A 22,736-nucleotide genomic window follows, 5' to 3' on the forward strand; every position below is an offset into this window, starting at 1 on the left:
ATGCCTACAGTGGTACATGGCACATAGTAAATACTGTTTAAATATTAACTGCGATTATCATTATCATTATTATCATAGTCTGAGATAGCTGGCTTCAATCTATCAAATCAGGAATTTTTGTCATACAGAAGTACCTTGTTCTCAGGAGATTCACTAAAGTATTTCTATAAACAAGGGAAATAAGCAGAGAAGAGGTATGTTAGTATAGAAAACTCATGATTACTTGGGGAATAATTAAATAGATTTTAGGTATGAGTCTCATTTTTTCTCTCTCTCTTTGTTGGTATTTTTCTGCTTAAGTCATTCTTTCTTCATTAAGGGGTGAGAGGAGATGTCAAAAATGAGACAAAGCATAAAGCAGTATACCCTAACAACTGCTGAAAGTTCAAATTATTTCGCTGGAAGGGAGCATGGCAACAGTGGCTTAGATAAAACTTTCAGATACTCTCCATGCCTTATGCAACAAGGGACTGAGAACTAGAGGAACCTGGGACAACATTTCACATAAAATCGCATCACCTCAAGACATATTCGCAGAAGAGTTTCCTACACTAAGGTGAATATGGTGAAAATCAGGTAACCTTTACTTTTCTAAATCAAAACTGGGCTTTGGTTTCTAGGAAGAGCTATTTAGAAACATGACCAAAGAGAATACATTTTGGATAACATAAAAACAAGCAAAAGGATAATTTGCTAATACAAAACGAAATGGGCCAAGTACACTGGCTTATGCCTGTAATCCCAGCACTTTGGGAGGCTGAGGTGGAAGGATCACCTGAGGCCAGGAGTTCAAGACCAGCTTGGGCAACATGGCAAGACCCCCACCAATACAAAAAATTTAAAAATTTGCCAGGGGTAGTGGCACGTGCCTGCAGTGCTAGGTACTCGGAGGGTGAAGTGGCAGGGCTGTTTAAGCCCAGGAGTTGGAGGTTATAGTGAGCTATGATCACACCACGGTACACTAGCCTGGGTGACAGAGCAAGACTGTGTCTCTAACAAGAAAAAAGGGGGGAAGAAACAGAAAATTAACAAATTAATTGGTGGTAGGAGACGCAGACTTACTTTCAGTTTTTAGAGAGAAGTGTGTGTATTTGTGTGCGTGTGTATATATATAATATGTTTATACTGATAAGTTGTCTCTCACAGAAACTTGCTCTTATTCATTCGCAAAGGAAATAATTCTTGGCCTCTGAATTTTTTTTTTTTTTTTGAGACAGAGTCTTGCTCTGTTGCCCGGGCTAGAGTGCCATGGCGTCAGCCTAGCTCACAGCAACCTCAAACTCCTGGGCTCAAGCAATCCTTCTGCCTCAGACTCCCAAGTAGCTGGGACTACAGGCATGCGCCACCATGCCCGGCCAATTTTTTCTATATAGTTTTAGTTGTCCAGCTAATTTCTTTCTATTTTTAGTAGAGACGGGGGTCTCGCTCTTGCTCAAGCTGGTCTTGAACTCCTGACCCCAGCGATCCTCCCGCCTCAGCCTCCTAGAGTGCTTGGATTACAGGCATGAGCCACTGTGCCTGGCCTTAAAATTAACTTTTGAGAAAGATTCTATTTACTTCTATTTACCAAGAGGAAAAGAGACATAAACATATTATCAAGCATTTTATATACATTTCTCAGTCAATCTACATAATAACCCTTTGAATACAGATGAGAAAACTGAAGCAGAGAGAAATAAAGAAACCTTCCCAAAGTAACACTGCCTATAAATGATGGAATAAACTGAAGATATTTTGAATTCCAAGCTCATGCATGCTCTATGCACTTCATTGTACTACCAAGGCATGACAGATGTTTTAATATCTACTTGCCTGAATGTCAACGTCTGCCCACAGAAATAAGTTGGAGCACGGGAGTAGAGAACACCTGAGGATTCAGAATCATTCCGGAGTGCTATATTTCTTCGACTGCTCAGACTGTACCCCTCAAAACCAGTTGTCCACTCTTTTAAAAAAGCAAAGATATTGAAAATCATTAGAAGCTTTTGAGGAATTATCTTCAATACAGATACATTAAATAAAACCTGAAAGTGGAAGAGACTACTCTTAGGGCTCATGGGCAAGTTCAATAAACTAAAAAATTCAGTAACAGGGTACAGGGTATCATGGTAAGTCCCACAAATTACAAAAAGATCTTAGTATATTCCTACACAATTCTAGCACGGAAAATCAAATAAGTGTTACCTCCTATCTAATAAAACCATGGTTCAAGCTTATTCCATCGCAATTAAGAAGTAATTAATAAATGAATCTACATCTTCTAAAATAGTAATGCAGGAAAGAGACTAATTTCAAATCACAAGACTTTTAACAAAATGCCTCTCTCCAGATACTTCTTCTTCTTCTTTTTTTTTTTTTTTTGAGACAGAGTCTCGCTCTGTTGCCCAGGCTAGAGTGCCATGGCATCAGCCTAGCTCACAGCAATCCTTCTGCCTCAGCCTCCTGAGTAGCTGGGACTATAGGCATGCGCCACCATGCCCAGCTAATTTTTTTTATATATATATATATATATATATATATATATATATATATATATATATATACACATATATACACACACATATATACTTTTTAGTTGTCCAGATAATTTCTTTCTATTTTTTTTTTTTTTAAGTAGAGACAGGGTCTCGCTCTTGCTCAGGCTGGTCTCGAACTCCTGACCTCGAGCAATCCTCCCGCCTTGGCCTCCCAGAGTGCTAGGATTACAGGCGTGAGCCACCGCGCCCGGCCTCCAGATACTTCTTAAGGGTTTGGAAAATCAGTATCCTATGCAATATTTTCAATCTTTGGTTTGAGGTGATGCTAAAAATCCAGTCTAGCATTATTTTTGGACTCTGAATATAAGAACCGATGAAAACAAAATCAAATGAAGTAATGTGAGTAAAAGACATGCTCCGTGTTGTTCTCATCAATTCAGGATTTCACTCTAGAAAAAAGGTTGTCAGTATACGGTCCTTAGCACAGAATACAAGTGTTCTAATATATAGTTAAGCTTTGGGAGTGAGAAGGTAACAGCATACCATGAGGCACCAACGTGGAATGCCCTATCTGGGGGACGCTCCACGGACTCCACTCCTGTCGGCCATCTCCTCGGGCACAGACTCTGAACTGATAATCAACATTGGGGTCTATGTGCAATACTATGAATTCAGTTTCCGAACCTACATATACGTCCTCAAAATGATTTGAAGTACATTTACGGAACTGGAGCCTGTAATCTTGGGCTGTGAAGTCGTCATCCACCTAAGGAAAAAGGCTGTACGTTAGGCAAAACTGACTTCTCTCAGCATCACTGCTTAAAAATGTTGAATGGGAGCATTTTAAACCAAGCATACAGGCCAACAAGCTGAATATGGGCTATTTTCAGGAAGGCCATAGGAAATATGCCATCATTATTTCCCTTCTTTTCTTTATTGAACCACGTATTCTATACTTCCCAATGTAATATAAAAAATTCTGCTTCCTTTGAAGAAATGGCATGTTTTCTAATCAACATCAAAGATAAAACATTCAAAATTCAAGGATAAGAATCCCACAACTATACATCATTCATATAACTGAGAAAATTAATATCCACATTATATAAAAGACTCCTAAAAATTAACAGGAAACAAGCTACCAGATATAAAATGGGCAAAAAATTACAGTTCTTTTAGAATTTGTCTATCAAGTTTTCAGGTTTTTACTCGAGACCCCAAAACAAAACAAAACAAACAAAAAAAAATGGGCAAAAGACTTGGATGAGAATTCTACAGAATAAGAAATATATAGCCGGGCACGGTGGCTCGCAACCTGTAATCCTAGCACCCTGGGAGGCTATGGCAGAGGACTGCTTGAAGCCAGGAGTTCAAGACCATCCTGAGCAAGAACAAGACCCCATCTCTATAAAAAATAGAAAAAATGAATCAGGTGTAGTGGCACACAACTGTAGTCCCAGCTACTTTGAGGCTGAGGCAGGAGAATCACTTGACCCTAGGAGTTTGAGATTACAGTGAGCTATGATGACACCACTGCACTGTAGGCAGGGTGACAGAGCGAGACTGTCTCAAAAAAAAAAAAAAAAAAAAAGAAAGAAACGTAAATAGCCAAAGAAAACATATAAATATACAACCTCATTTGTAATATGGAAAAATGCAATCTAAAACCACAATGCAATACCATTTTGGCAAAAGTATAAAGTTTCACAATGCAAAGCATTGGTCAAGATGTGGATTAAGGCCAGGTATGATGGCTCACACCAGTAATCCTAGCACTCTGGTAGGCTGAGGAGGGAGGACTACTTAAGCCCAGCAGTTTGAGACCAATCCAAGCACAAGCGAGACCCTGTCCCTACCAAAAACAGAAAAATTAGCTGGGCGTCTTTGGTGCACGCCTGTAGTCCCAGCTACTTGTAAGGCTGAGGCAGGAGGATTGCTGAGCCCAGGAGTTTGAGGTTGCAGTGAACTATGATGATGCCATTGCATTCTACCTGGGGTGACAGAATGAGCCTGTGTCTCAAAAAAATAAATAAATGCTGGCAGAAGGCTAAACTGATACAATCATTTTGGGAAGTGTTTGGTATTACCCAGTAGAGTACAAATCCAACAGAAACAAAAAATTAGCTGGGCATGGTAGCACACACCTGTAATCCCAGTTACTCGGGAGGCTGAGGCAGGAGGAGAATTGCTTGAGCCCAGGAGTTTGAGATTGCTATGAGCTACGCTCATGTCACGGCACTCTAGACCCAGCAACAGAGTGAGACTGTGTCTCCAAAAAAAAAAAAAAAGAAAAAAAAGAAATCCTTAATTCACTGAGGTAAGTTTGGGAAATATGTGATGGGAAAAATGTTGTGATACAGACATTTTAAAAAGTACCTTCAAAACTGTATCTCAAACTGGAAGAGCTACCTCAGTTCATGTTCCCTATGACTTAATTTTAATTGTAAAGCAACTGGGATTTTTCTTTGAGGAGAGAAGAAAATATTCTAAAGGTAGTTAATGAAAAAATTTTAAAGGCCCCAAAACATCAAATCCATAATGTGGAAGCCACTTCTACAATTCTGAATTACATACCTTACACCATCGTACTATGATGCCTCCAGGTTTCTCTATTAGTTCTTCTATCTGTACTGGTGGGCGAGATGCTACTGTTCCATGCTTAAAAATGTGGTCTTTCACTATGTTAAGAACTGAGTCATCCAACTGAGCAGATAAACAAGGCACATCAACCAATAAAGGCACTTCTGGTAAGCTGAGGAAACAAAGCTCAGTTTACGAGACTTTTAACTGAGAGTTAAAGATACAAGGACTATTTTAGAGCAGTCATATGCTTGAAGGATCCTGAAGCCCAGTAAGTGATTCTCACAGCAGTGAGGGCTTTGCAAGGTGTTTCATAAAGATTCTTTTCTCAAATAAATATAAGCAAGACAGAAAACTGGTAGAATCACAACTGTGAAACTTATACCAAAAGATCTGCTTTACTGAAATATGACTCAATTTCAATGACATGTTCAGAATTTGTAAAATTTAACAATTGTCTTATACACTGGAATTGAAGAAAATGTGTAGTAATACTATAACAAAGATTGCAATCACAATTATTTCATACTAGTAATAGTGATAATGGGCAGTGAAACTTTGAAAAATATACACTCTATCTCCCTTAATCAGAATCTTTAACAGAGAAAACAGGAAAATAAATAAATAAATAAATAAACAAGAAAACAAACAAAAAGACATAATTTAAATGCTTAAAAGTAAGTCTAAAAGGCACAAACGCTATTACCTGTCCAGTTGAATTTGTGAGGCCTTTTTGGTAAAGCTCCACAGTTTTTCATTTTGTTCTCCTACACCACCAAGTATGGCGATCTCACCTACAACCAAGAATAAGAGAACTAGTAGAGTGAAAAGCAGTCACATTATAAAGTAATCCGCATAACTCACGTCCAGGTGGGTCTCTGGTTTTCTTGCAAACATATCTTAAGTGGTGGCATAGTCAAATTCCCAAAAAATAGAAACTATTTTTGAAGTGATTCTAAGGTTAAGACCAGAGGAAAAGGGATACACAACTGCAACATTTTGCCAGAGATGAATTCTGCTCTAAAAGAGGAAATCTCGTTTGTCAACCAATTTTAGGCAAAGCAGAAGGTCCAGGGACTTTTTCCCAGCCTTCCTACAGAATCTTTATCAACTCTAATAGAAGCCAGTACAAAATGCTACCCTGATGGGATCAATAGGGCCTACAGTCTTATTAAAAAGCCAAATGATGCAGTTATGTTTTCCTAAAATATCATACATTAGATTAGAAATTATTCAACAGAACAATAAAAAGGAAATGCTAGATAGAGCATATGAAAATGACCAACTTCTGTGTCCCTCCTCAGCCCTAAGAATGCTGCCAGAACTCTTTTCCATCTGCAAGTGCCCTGGACTGAAGTTTTTTGGGATCATATGACCTTCTTCACCAAAAGAAAAACAGAAACATATCAAACATTGCCTAAAAATCCTCAAAATTCCATAGAAAATTTTTATCCCTTGGAAGGAGGGGGAGGGAAGAGTTTGAAATTAAAAATAATTCTGAAGTATAAAAAAATTCAAGCATCAAATGCTATAACAAACATGTATGTGCCTCAAAGGACTTCTTTTCTAAAATAAAACCAAATGGTCCATCCTCAGGGTGATGGGTGTATACTCCTGACCTGTGCTGAACTGCTTCTGGGTTTGTTTCCAAATGCAAAGCCTCCAGGGAAAGACATTCTGTGGCGCTGCTAAAAGGAATTTTCTCAAAGGCACTGTTGTGGTCAGTGGTAAATAAACTCTTCTCATTGAAGATGAGACAAAAATGTAATTAGCATGTAAAGATAACACTAGTGCCATATTCTAAGTGGGACCAAAGGGGATTTAATTTCCAGGTGGAGTGACAGACTTGTGAGTCACCCACACTTTTTATCCTAACAGCATTCACTCTGCAGAATGGATGGTATTCAGGCTCCTTTCCTGGCTCCTTTTCCCCAATAGCCCCTTCAGTGTTGGCATCCCTTAGTGTTCTCCTCCCTGCCACCTGCTCTTCTCATGTTATATAATATCTCTTGAAGATTTTACTTACTCCCATGGATTCAGATTTGATGTATATGCCATTCAACTGCCACTTTCACATCTCCAGGTACGAAGATCTCTTTATTTATGTATAAAAAATTACTTTTTATTTCTTTTCTTTCCCTGTCAGTCTGTTTCTAGGGGAAAAAAATAACTTTACATTCATATATATATATTTTTTTATATAACAGAGATGGGGTCTCACTCTTTCTCAGGCTGGTCTCAAACTCCTGAGCTCAAACAATCTTCCTGCCTTGGGTTCCCAGAGTGCTAGGATTACAGGCATGAGCCACCTCTCTTGGCCTCTAGGTATGATCTCTCTCCTAAGACTCATCCCCATATTTCCACCGTAAGCACCTCAACCTCAACATGCCCAAGCCAAATGCCTAACCACCCACTAAGGCCCTCCTTCCCTCCTCCTTCATTTCCTAATGTCAGTAATGGCACCACCATTCACTCACTCGGTCACCCACAACCAGCCTGGTTTTGGTCATCCTAAATCCTTCCTTTTCCCCGCCATCCTATATGCAGGTAATAATCAATAGTCACTGATCAATAAAAATCATCAATAATTCTATTTCCAAAAAAATCTCTTAAAACCAGCACTGCCTCATCATCACCTTCCACTGCTTTTACCATTCCGCACCTGCATTACTGCCACAACTTTCTATCAGTCTCTTTTTTCTCCAAGTTTACAATCTCTAATAGAGTCTTTAAACTACAAGCAGGGTCATTTAAAAAAAAAAAAAAGTAAATCTGGTCATGTAACTCTGCTACTTAAAATGCTTCAGTAGATTCATTCTTGAATATGCCACACTCCACTCATGATGTTACTTCTGCTTGGAATTGTGTTGTTACCTCCTCTTTTTCTTTTGTCTGCTTGATGAATTTCTTTAAGCCTCTGTACAAATCCTACAGAAAGCTATCCTACACTTTTTCCAGACCCAGTTAAGCACCTCCTCCTCTGTGTTCCAGTAAGGTCTTAGATAGATCTCTCTCAGCATGTATGTCTCTCCCACTGGGCTGTAAACCCCAAAGAGCAGAACTGTTACCTTTTTATCTTACGTGCCTGACAAAGACCTACTCGCATGCTGAAGGAAGGAACGTAGACATGAAGAAAGGAGGGCAGCAAGGCATGACTCAACCAAAATAACTGGCTAAAGACAGGAATATAACAATTTCAGGAATAAACACCAATTACATTTTTAACCTTCTAAAAAGAACAATGAAGTTAAATTCTATGAACCATGAACATTCTGAAAAATGTTTGAACAGACTCAAAATGATGTTAAAATTGTTAACAGTGAATGAGATATTATTATAATAGAACCATTTGAGAAAAATCATTTACTCCTTCTTGTTTTGTAAATGATTATAACTAACACTTCAATTAGACTTACCCTGGGATAACATACTATATATCTTTCATCCTATATTTCAAACTATCTCAAGGTAGGAACATCCTAAATACCCCACAGACAGCAAGAAGCCTGTGGTATCCTGAGAAATCAGCAAAGTGTCAATCTGAATGAACCACATTTAACAGGCTCTCTGGACTCCCACCTTCTCGGACTAAGTCCTCTGCAGTGTTAACTCCGTGTTCTATGAGCTTCTGACAGTCATCTAGTGGTTTAATGGTCTCCTGTTCAATAGTGTCCACTTCCTGCAAAAGGGTCACCAATCGCTCATCCAGGAGCTTCCCAAGGGTTCCCTTTAAATCATTAAAATGCTGTTTCAGAACATCCCTTGTTTGTGATGCACTCTCTTTGATCTGAAAAGAAATAATACAGAAACTCAAAATCAGAATCTCTAAAAAAGGCTAATCCTCAGACATCATTCATAATAATCCAAAGGTACCACAGAACCATCACCTTTCACTTATTTAGAAGAATTTTTAAATTCAAAGTGTATATATTTAAGGTGAACAGCATGATGTTTTGATACACATATACAAAGTGAACTGGTTATTACAATCAAGCTAATTAACATGTATATCTTTTCATATGGTTACTTTTGTGTGTATGTGGTGAGAACACTTAAGATCTCTCTTAACAAATTTCAAGTATACAAACAGTATTATTAACTACAGCCCCCCATCCTGTACATTAGATCTCTAGAATTTATTCAGTGTACATAACTGAAACTTTATACCCTTTGACGAACATCTCCCACTCGCCCTACCCCCATCCCTGGTACTCAGCTTCTATAGATTGGACATTTTTCCCCCCCCCAGAGACAGAGTCTCACTCTGTCACCCAGGCTGCAATGTGGCATGATCATTGCTCACTACAGTTTTGAACTCCTGGGCTCAAGCAATCCTCTTGCCTCAGCCTCCCAAGTAGCTAGGACTACAAGTATGCGCCACCACATCTGGCTATTTTTTTTTAAATTTTTTTGTAGAGATGGGGGTCTCACTATGTTGCCCCGGCTGGTCTCAACTCCTGGGCTCAAGGGATCCTCCCACCTCTGCCTCCCAACATGCTGGGATTACAGGTGAGAGCCACCACCTGAATTTAACTTTTTTAGATTCCACAGTATTTCTCTTTCTGTGTCTGGCTGATTTCACTTAGCACAGTATCCTCCAGGTTCACCCATGCTGTCACAAATGGCAAGATTTCCTTCTTTTTTAAGGCTGAACAACATACATCTTCCAATCATTGATAAACCAAATGTGACTCATTTGCACAAATGGGCAAAACTGCATCAGGTCAGACAGAATGAGCTCAAATTCTGGTTCAAAAATTCACAAACTAAGTCAATTTTGTTAAATAAGTGCTCATTTCCTTATTTCTCAAATGACTATAATGGTTACTTCATGTAGTTGCTATGAGGATTAATTAAAATAATCTACGTACCGCACTGGGTAAAATAACTGGCACATCGTTGTTCTCATTAAATAAATGTTAGGAATTATTATTATTTGTACAAAGTAGTTCTGGGCAACAGCATGTTTCAGTACAAAAAATTTTAATTACAAGAGGATTAAAATTCATTTTACTGAAAATGAAGCAAAGAAATGGTAGATTAGAAAGCCACAATACAAAAAAAAAAAAAAATTACCTCATGGATAAAATGCGCTCAGTAGGCTAAATGAAAACTAAGAATTTAATTAAAATCAAAAGAGGCTCATAGGAGGCAGAGCTGGGACCATGACTTAATCCTTTTTGAGTCAAGGTTCTCTCTGTGAATCTCAATGAGAGATTTATAAAACCTATTCCCCCCAAAATGAATAATCTATACCCTAAAAAAATTATTCAATTTCAGAAGTTTACAATTTCCATCAGATCCAAACCATGGCTTGCCTGGAGCAGTAATTATGAAACTTTGTTTGCAGAAGAATCAGGTAAGGCTGCTTGTTATAATTCAAACTGTAGGGTTCATCCCAGACCTACTGAACCAGCTTAGAGGAGGGGCTGAAGGAGTGAGTGTATGGAGTGTGTGCTTTTATAAGCACACCTGTGATTCTGGGGCCCACTTTGTGATAAACACTGCCCTAAGTCTACAGAGCCCAGATTAAGAACCCCTATTCTAGGAAATGACAGGAAAATCTTTACATCTCACACATATTTTAAAGACAAATAGGTTGTTTGTACAGACACCAGATTTTTTTTCTTTTAAAGAATTCAGGGCCGAGTGTGGTGGCCCACACCTGTAATCCTAGCACTATAGGAGGCAGAAGCAGGAGGACTGCTTGAGCTCAGAAGTTTGAGACCAGCCTGAGCAAGAGCAAGACCCACTCTCTACTAAAAAAAAAAAAAAAAAAATAGAAAGAAATTATTTGGACAACTAAAAATATACATAGAAAAAATTGGCCGGGCATGGTGGCACATGCCTGTGGTCCCAGCTACTCGGGAGGCTGAGGCAGTAGGATTGCTTGAGCTCAGGAGTTGAGGTTGCTGTGAGCTAGGCTAACACCACACCACTCTAGCCCGGGCAACAGAGTGAGACTCTGTCTCAAAAAAATAAATAAATAAATAAATAAATACATAAATAAAATAAAGCAAACACAGGGCTATGGCTGCCACAATGCACCATGCCCCTTAAGCCCCATTTAAAAACATAGAAAAACAAACACACACTTACTTTGCAGATGTTAGCATAACAGTTTCATACGACATATATTTACTACCCTAGCCTTAACTTTCTCTTAACAAAAGAGTTTGAAGTAGAAGAAAAATCTACCAAGAGAGAACATATCAAAATATGAGTAAAAGACAATATTTCAACAGCTAATAAAGAAATTTAGAAAGTTTTCTATTCATTCTCTAATATTAAATTTAAAAAGCAGAATATTGTTTTCCAGCAATATTTACAACCATGTAAAAAAATACATACATTCCCATGCCCAAGGACTAATACAGAAAAAAAGAACAGCCTGATTTCCTGGGTGAGCAGATCACAGAAACAATTTTCTCTCCTTTTGACATTCATGTAGTTACAATTATATTTGCGCAGTTACAAGAATTCCTTAAATCATAAAGAAAGTGAGAAATTCTAATTCAACTAACTCTGTAGTTACCAGAGAACTTTCATGAAATAAACCCAAGTCAAAATTAAAAAAAAAAAAAAAAAAATCAAGAAAAAAGGCCATAAACCTAAAATGTACTCGATTTGGTTCACCACTCAAACTGTGGGATCCTTGAGAATTGGGCCCTTACCTACATATCAACTGATAAATGAATGTTGTTGAATAAAAAATGAAGTAAATCTAATCTGTCACATGATTAGTTTTTAAAAAGTTAATCGTGTGTGTTTTAAAGCACTTTTTAAAAGAACTGCAGAGAGAATGCTTTATGATTTTAACATATAACCTGTTTGTAATGCAGAATCTCAGGCCCCACCTAGAACTACCAAATTAGAAACTGTATTTTTAACAAAACCCTCAGGTGATTTGTATACACATTACAGATACCAGAATAAATGAAGACATTGTGTCAGTGCATTGTAATACATTTTAAACCACCACCTCAAGAGGAAACTGCAGTTGAGTACTATATCACCAAGGTCCTATCTCGCTCTTTAACGGATACAGCATACACAGGAAGTATATTGGTTAGGTAAAGTCAATTTCCTCTTTAGAAAGAATTCAAAAGCTCCTTCAGCAGTTGCAGAGCCTATGTTTTGTTTTTGTTTCAGAACCTCAGAAAAAAAGGAAGTATGTGAACATAAAGCAGTGAGAGAGCTAGGGAAGAGAGAATCCATTTCCAAACCTACCTCCTGTGCTCTCATTATAAATGTGGTCTCTTTTGTTCATAGAATCCCAACCATTGCCATTTCAAACCTGATACTACCTTGGAATCATTTTCTTCTCCCTGAAATAGTTCACAGTTTTAAAGCCCAGTCACCTTTAAGCCAATTACGTAACTAATCAAGTTCACTTGCTTGGCCTTGTGAAACCAGTTTAAAAACGTGGACTTTACTGCTGAGTGAACTTCTTCGTAATTGATGTGATACCAATGTCCAGAGTGTTCGTTGTTAACGCAATAAATCTTCACAACAACTGAGAGGTGGCTGTGTATTGCTTACAGCTGAAGAAAGTGAAGGTGAAAGAAGACACTTTATCCAGGGCTTCATAGTGCCTAAAACAGATTCCAAACACTATGCTCTTTCACTAGACTAAGCTGTTTTAGTACTTAAAGATCACATTTTAAAGAGTTCCCAGATAACTCTGTAAATTACGTATAGACTCTTCCTACTATAAAATGTATTTCTTGCCCCTATATAAAGAATTGTGTGATAGACAAACAATCAGCCTCAAATGCTACCTAGCTATCTAGAGAAAAAACCAACTGGTGGTTTGTAACAAAGTAGATTTAAGAAGAATACAACTGACAGTCAAGGTCTCAAAAAGCAAACTAATATACATTATTTATGTTGATTAATAATATTCTGAACTAATTTTCCACTAAAATCTCTAGTGTAACAGAACACTAAAACTTAACAAAGTTTCCACCAAAACTGAGTTTAACCCCAAAGCAACTGTTTTTAAAGTTTTAACATGATGAGCTCACAAAATGCCAAAAATTCATCAAGTTTATACCTTAGTACTAAGCCACTGGAAAGCCCAGGGAATATTTACTTCACAACCCTCCAAAACAACAGTGACTGATACATTGTCCTCCAGTGTTTACCTACTAAAAAGTCATAAAATATATGTACGTAGAACCTAATTTAAGATACTTTCAGTCTTGTGGCAATATACAGTTGCTATATTAATATAATACTGTATTTCAGGAAATTAAGTAACTAGAATCTCCCTCCACTATCTTCTCTAAAACATGCATTTCCATGACTTGATAAGAGAATTTTTATTCTCCAGGTTTAATCTAAGAATTTATTTTCCTAATTGCTTTGCTAATAGGAAACTAAAACTACTTTATAATTAGAGACTGGCTTTAAAAACTATTAGCTAACATGAACATACTAATCAAAAATAAAAGACAAAGCGCAACGATATAAAATAGTCAACTGAAATTAAAGAGGCTAACAAAAAATTTTTTTCTTAGGTCATAGGAAAAGTACATTAGCTATTTGTCTTTGCACTGACACCAAGATATTAGTCATTAACAATAGTGGCAGTAACAATATAGCAGTAGCTATCATCTACCGAATACCTACTGCGTGCCAGGTACTTACACTCATGGTCTCATTTAAATTCCACCAGAACTCAGTAAAGAAAGTATCTGTGACATGTGAGAGTGAGAGAGATGAATCTGCTCATATCACAAAGCTAGTCAAGTGGCAGAGAATTTGAATTCAGTCTGACTCAAACATGGACTTGTAAGCAGTGCTACATTGCCTCTTGTTTCTCTTATAGTTAAGCTTTTTCTTTGTTTAATGCTTATTTGAAAACTTTCAAAAAGAAAAAGAATATCCTATGATTTGGTAGTTTGTTACATTAGTGGCCCCCAGTGAATCAGGAACTTACATCTCCTGGTACTCATGGTCTTGTGCAGTCCTCTCCCCTAGAATCTGGGCTGGGCCTGTGACAGCAATGTAGTCACATGTGCATAGGAACAGAGTAAAACTGATGCTGTGCCAGTTTCAGGACTCAGCCTTCAGAAGACCTGTCAACTTCTGCTTTTGGAGGCCCTAAGCCACAAATGAAGTATGGCTATCTTGCTGGAGAGGACAAGCGGAAGGGGAGAGGGAAGAAGAGAAGGAGGAGGAAAGAAGGAAGAAAGGGCAAAGAGAGCAGAAGGGACGGAGGAAGAGAGGGAAAGAAGGAGAAAGGGAGTGAGACTGGCACCAAGGCCCAGGTATGCCAGCGTTCCAACTGAGTCCTACTAATACTAAGGCTCCCAAGATGTAAGCAAACATTCTGTCTTGGACATTCCAGCCTCAGCTGCCATCTGACTGCAACCACAAGAGTGTTGCCAAGCAAAACCAGGAGAACTGCCTAACTGAGACCTGGTCAACCTCCAGAATTGTAAGCAAATAAAATGGTTGCTTTTTAAGCCATTAAGCTTTGGCATAGTTTATTATGCAGCAATAGATAAGCAAACCATATGAAAAAATACATGTGTAATTCCTGATATTCTGCATTAATGAATAGGCTGCATATAATCAAGACCACAGTCAATCTAAAAAGAATGCCTGCAAAAGTACACCCACAACATTCATAAAGGCACTCATTCAACATTTATTAAGGTCAGTATGTGCCAGGAATTGGGGTTATAAAGGCATGGCCCTGACCTCAAAAACTCTCTTTCTGGTAATGGAGATGGCATGCACAAGTAACTATAATAAAATGTATTAAGTTCTTACATAAGTGGGGCAACCACAAACTGTCATCAGAGCTTTAAAAGGGCATTCTGCTGGGAAAGAGAGTAGGAGACATTTAAAGAATAAGTTGTCAGTTGGAGAAGTAGAGGATGCTACCTTGAATAACAATAATATTTAGTGGTATTATTATTATGGTCAATATTAATTTAAAATTTCCTACGTCCTGGGAATTGTGCTAAGCACTTTAAATACGTTCCTCATTTTAATTCCCACGCTGGCCAGGTAAAGTAGGCACTACCCTTATCCTCATTTTACAAATAAGGAAACTGAAGATCAGGAAAGTGTACTTTCTCAGCATCTCATGGCTAATAGAGACAAGTAAAATAACTGCAAATATTAGTGATTCACTGATAGCCCTCAATAATAAAAGGCTGTCCTACATTTGTTTGGCTTTTTAGATGGCAAATTAGTCATATTATTTACCAGGTAATAAGAATAGTTCTTGGCTAGGCGCAGTGGCTCACGCCTGTAATCCTAGCACTCTGGAAGGCCACAGCAGGAGGATCGCTTGAGGTCAGGAGTTTGAGGACAGCCTGAGTAAGAGGCTGTCTCTACCAAGAATAGAAAAAATTAGCAAGGTGTAGTGGCAAGCACCTGTGGTCCCAGCTACTCGGGAGGCTGAGGCAAGAAGATTGCTTGAGCCCAGGAGTTTGAGGTTGCAGTCAGCTATGATGATGCCAGTGCACTCTAGCCTGGGTGACAGTGAGACTCTGTCTCAAAAAAAAAAAAAAAAAAAAAAAAAAAAAAGTTCTTCTCTATCAAACTATACATACATTACAATCTACATTGAAAAAAATCTACATAGAAACATACCTCTGACATTCACACACTTTTTAATTAACATCACTGAGTTTAACAATACTGATTCAGAATGCTTGTTTCAATTTTCCACCTCTTCTTGTATTTCAGGTGAATTCTGGACTCAACATGCAGCTTTCAGAGTGTCATACTTAAAGACAATTTGTGAAAAGATGGCTGAAAAGCCAATATAAATACGTGGTCTTTCTCACACTAACATAGTCATGTGCCATATAATAACAACTTTCTGGTCAATGATGACCACATATACAATGGTGGTCCCATAAGATTATATATTTTTTTAATTTCTTTTTAAAAACATTTTTAGAGAGCCTATCTCCAAACAATGAGATTGTAATATCATATTTTTATTGTATCTTTTCTATGTTTAGCTATGTTTAGATACACAAATACCTTTTTTTTGAGACACAGTCTCTGTCACCCAGGCTGTCACTCACAAGTCCTGGCCTCAAGCAATCCTCTTGCTGCAACCTCCCAGGGTGCTAGGATTATAGGTATGAGCCAGTTCACCTGGCCAAGATACACAAATACTTACCATTGTGTTACACCTGCCTACAATATTCAGTACAGTAACATGTTGTACAGGTTTGTAGCCTGGGAGCAATAGGTTACATACAGCCTAGTCTCAGAACATACTCCCATCCTTAAGCAACACATGACTGTATATGTGTAGCTTTTTTTTACCCCACTTGGTTGCAATTATTTAGTTTTGCTTCTGGTGTTTTCAGGTTTCTGAACCAATACATTTCGGCCTACCACCAATAAATGCTCCATAAATATCTATGTATTAATAATAGACTCTATTTGCCTGTGCATTTAATCTTAGGCCGCACACTGGAAAATGTTCTTGATAAATGTTTATAATACACTAAACAAAAGAAAAAAATTGGATACAAAGTTGCATACACAGTAGTCTCTCAACTTTGCAGAATATGTACAGAACGATACACCAAAACATTAAATGCAGTTTCTGTTAGTAGAAATATAGGTTATTTTAAATTATTTCATATGTTTTTGGTTTTCCCTAAATTTAGATTTAACCTTTTCTTAGAATACTATAATAGGGACATTTTAAGTACTACTGCTGTAACAAATTACATTCAAACAGATTTTTGTACTGTTTTGAAAATGGGTAAGAGAAGGGGAAGTGGGAGATAAAAGGAGCAATAATAGCTTTCTTTTCTTTGCTAAACTACTAAGACTTCCTGTCTTGGTTTTCTGAAATAACTTACTTTTTTTTTCCACTGAGTTCTATATGTGTCCCAGTCTTTAACTAGTATATTACGTGTTTTCAAATCCTGTAGGAATAATGATCCATAGAGAACCTGGTGTTACACATTAGGAATATCAAGAATACTATTAATAGTTATGAGCCAGGTGTGGTGGCACGTGCCTGTACTCCCAGCTTGAGCCCATGAGTTTGGGGTTGCAGTGAGCTAAGATCACACCACTACACTGCAGCCTGGGTGACAGAGTAAGACTTTGTCTCAAAAAAAAAAAAATTAAAAAATGTAAAATGAAAACAAAATACTACAGAAGACATTCATCAAATGGTCACATTACAGATATTAAGACATGCTGGGACAAGCACTTGCTTGAGATTGTCAATTACTCACTTGTGTATCTTTTTATAATTATCTAACAAATGTCTAATATTTCAAACAATGTTTTAATCTTGAGAACAAGCCACAGCAATTTATGAAGATATACCTTTAGATTAAACTATAGAAATCAGTAAGGAGATGAAGTGGTCATGGTGTACTCTAAGGCAGTGTGCCTCAATTTTTAAGTTGCATACATCTCACACCTGGTGATCTTGCTAAAGCACAGACTCTGGTTCAGTAGGTCTGAGGTAGGGCCTGAGATTCCACATTCTTCACAAGCTCCCAGGTGATGCCACTGCTGCAGGTCACAAACCACATTCATAGTAACAAAGATCTAAGGGACATCACTGGCCAGAGCTGGGCAAGGCCCTCACTAAATAGTATCTTAATTAGGTACCAGGATCAGACCATTTACTCTGAAGGAGCAGAGACTTGCTTTTGTCAGTGCTCTGAGAGGCACTGAATCACGCAACTAAAAGGCATATGAAAGCCCACATATTCATTTTACAGAGCGAACTATAACTGCACACAAACTAAAATACTGGCATTTCCCACCATTGGCTCCTCCAGTACCTCAAGCTAATCCCCCTTTGATAATGTACAAAGATGAAGTTTTTGGACTAACAAAGCTTAAGCACCAGGTCCTGGACTGTGGCAATGTCATCAAGGTAGTGCCACCCTGTGATGCCTGAATAGCCAGCAGACATCACTACGTGACATCTTGATCAGTTATCTGTACTTACAACAAGCAAAAAAGACAATGATGAAAAACACAACAGAAGCAAAATCTAAAAATAAATATATAAGAACTTAGGTTTTTCCTATTTGTTTTGTTTTCATGGGTACTGATCTAATTAATAAGTCACCCACCCAATTCTTAAAAAACACAATATGCTAAAACTCACACACAAGAAGAAAAAGGAAGGAATAAATTCATGAGGGCAGTGGTCTATCTCCCTGACCACTGTATCTAGGTCTGGAAGTATCTCAGACCTACAACAGGCACTCAATAAATATTTATCGAGTGAATGAACAAATAAATATTTAAGGAGAGTGGGAGTTAATTTCTTGGTATTTACATTTAGTACCAAGGATTCCAGAGAGCTGTAAGAGAACTGTTCTTAATGATTTCAACATCAGCTAGGCCAGGTTGGCTGTAAACATTATCTGATTTCCTGAAGACAACAAATAGCTCTTTAGCTTTTAACTTACTCAAACAGTAAGAGTTACAGACAACCCTTGCATTCCTACATAGAACTTCCTTTTCTCTGAAAACAGAGGGTAGGGCCCAAACTTAACCACAAGAGAAACTGCTGCATGTTGGCACTTGTTTAAAGAGATTTTTATTCTTCTTCCTTCTAGACTTTCACACACACGATTTCTTAACACGAGACAAATTTCATGCAAGATTTTAAAGGGTAAGAAACAAAAGCAAAGATAAAAAAGTATGCCAAGAATTCCTGAAAAGGTTAGACAAAAAGTTACCATGTGATCCAGCAATTCCTAGGTATATTCCACAAGAATGGAAAACATCCATACAAAAAGCTGTACACAATGTTTATAGCAGCATTACTCATGATAGTCAAAAAGTTGAAAGAAACCAATGTCCGGTAATTGATGAATGGATAAAGTGTGGTATATCCATATAACAATTATAATTCTTGAAGTACTGATACATGCTATTACATGGATGAACCCTGAAAACATTATGCTGAGTCAAAGAAGTTAGTCACAGGGGCTACATATCGTATGAGTCAATTTATATGAAATGTCCAGAATAAGCAAATCCATAGACAGAAAATATTAATAGTTTAGTGGTTGCCAGGGGCTGGGGGAGTTGACAGCTATGGAGTATGGGATTTCTTTCCTTCTTTCTTTTTTTTTTTTTTCTTTTTCTTTCTTTCTTTTTTGCAAGCTTGAAACGAAGTTTATTGATGAAGGACAAGATAGGTTTACGGAGCAAGGGCAAGATACGTTCACCACAAAACGGCAAATGGGCCTCTTGTCATAACAAAAAGGCCTCGGATTTCTTTTTAGGGTGATGAGAATGTTCTTGAATTAGACAGCGATGAAGGTTGAACAATTCTGTGAATATACTAAAAACTGCTGAATTATAAACTTTAAGGAATAAATTTTATGGTATGTGAATTATAGCTCAATAAAAAAGCATATGCCAAAAGGAAATAAAATCAGCAAGTAAAAAATATAGACAAAGGTAGCATCCCTTCCTCTCTGCTCTTCCCATCCTTCCCCCATGCAAAATCTTTGACTAAAAGGTCATACATTTTATGTAGTTACTCTGAAAATGACTGGGACCCTAACCACCAAACAAAAGCAGCTGCTTATTTTGATAATATTTTTGTAACACAGACCTTCCTTAAAATGCAAGTTGACAGAGGACTTATTCCACAAACCCAAACATGCACAATGCACTAGAATTAGCTTTGAGGAGAGACACTGTTGTAACTGGCATTGGCACAAAACACATTCCAGTTCACAAAAGAGAACTACACTATTACTCAGTCTAGTTACACGGCAGTGTCACCAGGAACCTAATTGTGATGGATGTTCTTTTGGTGTTTTCTGTCTCAAGCCTGAGACAATGGGCCTCAAAAACAAAACAAAAGCCCATATTAAACTACACTAAATTATAGGAAAGTATGTACAGTATTTAAATTATTGGATATAAAATTTAAAAGAATATAGGCTTGGAAATTCAACGCTAAATCATCTAGAATGGGGTCACACCAAATTCTTTTTAAAGTATCCAGTATTACATGAGAAATTAATAACTACTCCCAGGTACTAACCTCATTCATTTCGTGTCAACTCTACTGCTTAACTGCTGATGCAGAGTTAAACAACAGTTATGCTCATACATAATATATCTTAACTAGCTGAAACGTTAGTGATATAACAAGAGATATTTTAATCTCTTTCTTTTTAAACAATGTCCTAGATTTACAACCTCCATTTCAAAAGAGGAGAAGGAATAATGCAGATGTTTTCAAAAGGAAATTGAGAAGAGCGCATTGAAAGGCCTTGAAAAGTATTCATCAAATCAAGACAGTCATAACTAGATTCTGCTCCCAGTTTTGGTACTAAAATACAAATGACACCTGCTTTACACCAGCTCTACAAGCATTTTAAAATATATAAAACCCAATGCGTGCTGAGTACCCTTAGTGATAAGAATATCCAAAGACACTGTTATCACAGCACTATTCTACCATTTTCAGATTCCATGCAGTATGGGAGTTCCTAGGACAACATCTAGTGTGATCTAGAAAAATGCAGATGGAATCCTATCCACTCAAAAAGCATTTATTAGGCACTTATGTTAACAGCCTGAGGATTATCTGTCCTATCACACATTGGCAGTGGGTTATATCTTTTTCTGTATACGTTTGAGGGTGTGGAGAATCCATGTGGCTTTCCCATATCTTTGATAACTCCTTCCCCATGGAACAGTTAACTGCACCACTTGAAAGTTTATTTAGCTTCTCCTTTCAGTCCTCCTCTCTTTAAATCTGTTTTTCCCTTTCCCAAGGCCTTTGTAGGCCCTCTCTCAAGCATTTCATTTTCCTTCTTCTGCCCATCCAACATAGCTTCACCTTCACCTTAAATTCTAATCTAAACCACCTAGAACAGGCTTACTCTAAATGATTTTTTTAAAATGCATTCAAGGCCATACGAGATATTATTCAGGCCTAAATCTCATTCATTTAGTGTTAACCCTACTGCTTCTCAATCCCTACCTCCCCACTCTCTCTCCTTAGTCCTCCCCTTCCAATGTCCTTTTTGTCGCCACCGTTTGCGCTCCCCAGGTCACTGCCTCCACCTTTTCCTCAGGCTCTCTAAAATCAATCTCTATCCACCGCAGACTTTCCCAAATAATCTCCACTTCCCCTAACTCGTCACTACCCTCTGTGATTCCCTCGGATTTTGCTCTGGTCCTTCATTCTCCCCAACTTCGGACACCGCCCCATTCCCATCACTGCCCCACAAAGTTGAGGGAACGTTCCTCACACCCTCCCTCCTCCGTCAAACTTATCTCCCCCTTGATCGCCCCAGCTCCCACGTCCCCCACTCCCACACCTTACTAAGCCTCCTTTCCCTTCAGAGCCTCTCCCCTTCTCCCTTCAGAGTTTTCATACAATCCCACCCCTCGGAGCCCTCACTGCCCTCGCCCACCGCCCGGCACCGCGCGCCCTTCCCCCGGCCCACAGCACCCTTCCGGGCGCGGCCCTCCGACCTGCCTCCGCGCCTCCTGCAACCCTTGCAGCCGATGGCCGAGCTCCCGCCGGTAGCTCTGCGCCGCCTCCACGTTCTCGCGGGCCTCCTGCAGCAGCACCTCGGGCTCCACTTCCATCGTCCCCCTCATCCGGCCGCGCGGCCAGCGGCTGCGGGCGCGGGTTCCCAACTGTGCCCGGCGCCGCCGAGCGGCCCGGCGCTGCTTCGCGCAGGCGCCAGGACCGCCCGGCCCCGCCCCGCTACGCCCGGCCCCGCGGCGGCCTTGATTGACGGCTGCGCGGGCAGCGCCCCGTGCGTGGCGTCCGGGTCCTAGCGCCGCCCTTCCGGCCGCTCACGTTACCCCTGCCCTGCTGCCTAACAGCTCGGCCCCGGGCAGTTCCCCAGGAAACGCGCGGAGGTTTGGCGGGGTTAACAAAATGCTAAGCGCTTCGTACATTTTATCTCATTCTTGCCCCACTTTCAGCCCTATTTGTATCTCCATTGCTCAGAGGAGGAAACTGCAGGACAGAGTGAGGAAATCAACTGTTCCGAGCCACAGGATTTGAACCCTGATCTGACGCCATAGCTCTGGCCCTTAAATCGTCGTTGTGTCACCTCTCTCGTAAATGAGCCTCCCAGCAGCGGCAGGCCTTTTGGGAGGCTCCGAAGACCCAAGTGCCGCCACCCAGAAGCTCGTAGTGTAGTGAGGGGGCCAAAAGAGGCCTAACTGATGACCAGTGCTACAGCAATCCTGGCAGAAGTCCCAGACGGGTGTTGGCAAGTTTTTTCTGTAAGGACCAGGTAGAAAATAATTTTGGGCTTGGCAGGCCGTAAGGTCTCTGTTGCAACGTAGTGAGTAAGTGGGTGTGACCATGTGCAATAAAATCTTATGGACATTGATACTTGAGTTTCATATGTCACAAAATAGTCATTGCATTTCCCCCCCAACCATTTAAAAAGGTAAAATAAAAAGGTAAGAATGAATCATTGACAAGCCCCAAAAACCAGGTTGTGGGTCAGACGGATTTGGCCCCTAGGCCATAGCTTGGTGACCCCTAGCCTAGAATGTTACATAACTGAATGCAATTTGCTCTGGGTTACACAGTGAATCCATACTAGAGGCTAGATCCCAGTTTTCCTGGGCCAGACTAAGTCTCTTTCTACCACATTGTTTTGTGCTAAGAAAATGACACTTGGAACTGGAGAAAATTAGAAAAGGGAA

General features: G+C 39.0%; 1 protein-coding gene and 1 non-coding gene across 5 annotated transcripts in view; one reads left to right on the forward strand and one right to left on the reverse strand.

Annotated features, from left to right (window-relative positions):
• Positions 1-21,765, reverse strand: part of CRLF3 (cytokine receptor like factor 3) — a 41,458-nt gene extending 19,693 nt beyond the window's left edge. For 3 of the 4 annotated variants that reach the window (XR_006728802.1, XR_006728801.1, XM_045525439.1), the window contains exons 1-6: positions 21,537-21,736; positions 8,637-8,844; positions 5,764-5,851; positions 5,052-5,229; positions 3,021-3,243; positions 1,813-1,945 (exon numbers count right to left, since the gene is read on the reverse strand). Coding sequence is in view for 2 of the 4 variants with exons in the window: in XM_045525439.1 (XP_045381395.1) it covers positions 1,813-1,945; positions 3,021-3,243; positions 5,052-5,229; positions 5,764-5,851; positions 8,637-8,844; positions 21,537-21,665 (959 nt within the window). In the remaining 2 variants the exon portion in view is untranslated. Of the gene's footprint in view, positions 1-1,812; positions 1,946-3,020; positions 3,244-5,051; positions 5,230-5,763; positions 5,852-8,636; positions 8,845-21,536 lie in introns of all 4 variants that reach the window. The other variant, XM_045525437.1, reaches the window with a different exon arrangement.
• LOC123621383 lies at positions 3,637-3,698 on the forward strand. Its single transcript, XR_006729111.1, has one exon. It is a non-coding gene; the product is annotated as a U7 small nuclear RNA (small nuclear RNA).
• Positions 21,766-22,736: the final 971 nt, after the last annotated feature.

The sequence above is a fragment of the Lemur catta genome, chromosome 15 (genome assembly GCF_020740605.2).
Source record: "Lemur catta isolate mLemCat1 chromosome 15, mLemCat1.pri, whole genome shotgun sequence".
NCBI classification, from domain to species: domain Eukaryota; kingdom Metazoa; phylum Chordata; class Mammalia; order Primates; family Lemuridae; genus Lemur; species Lemur catta.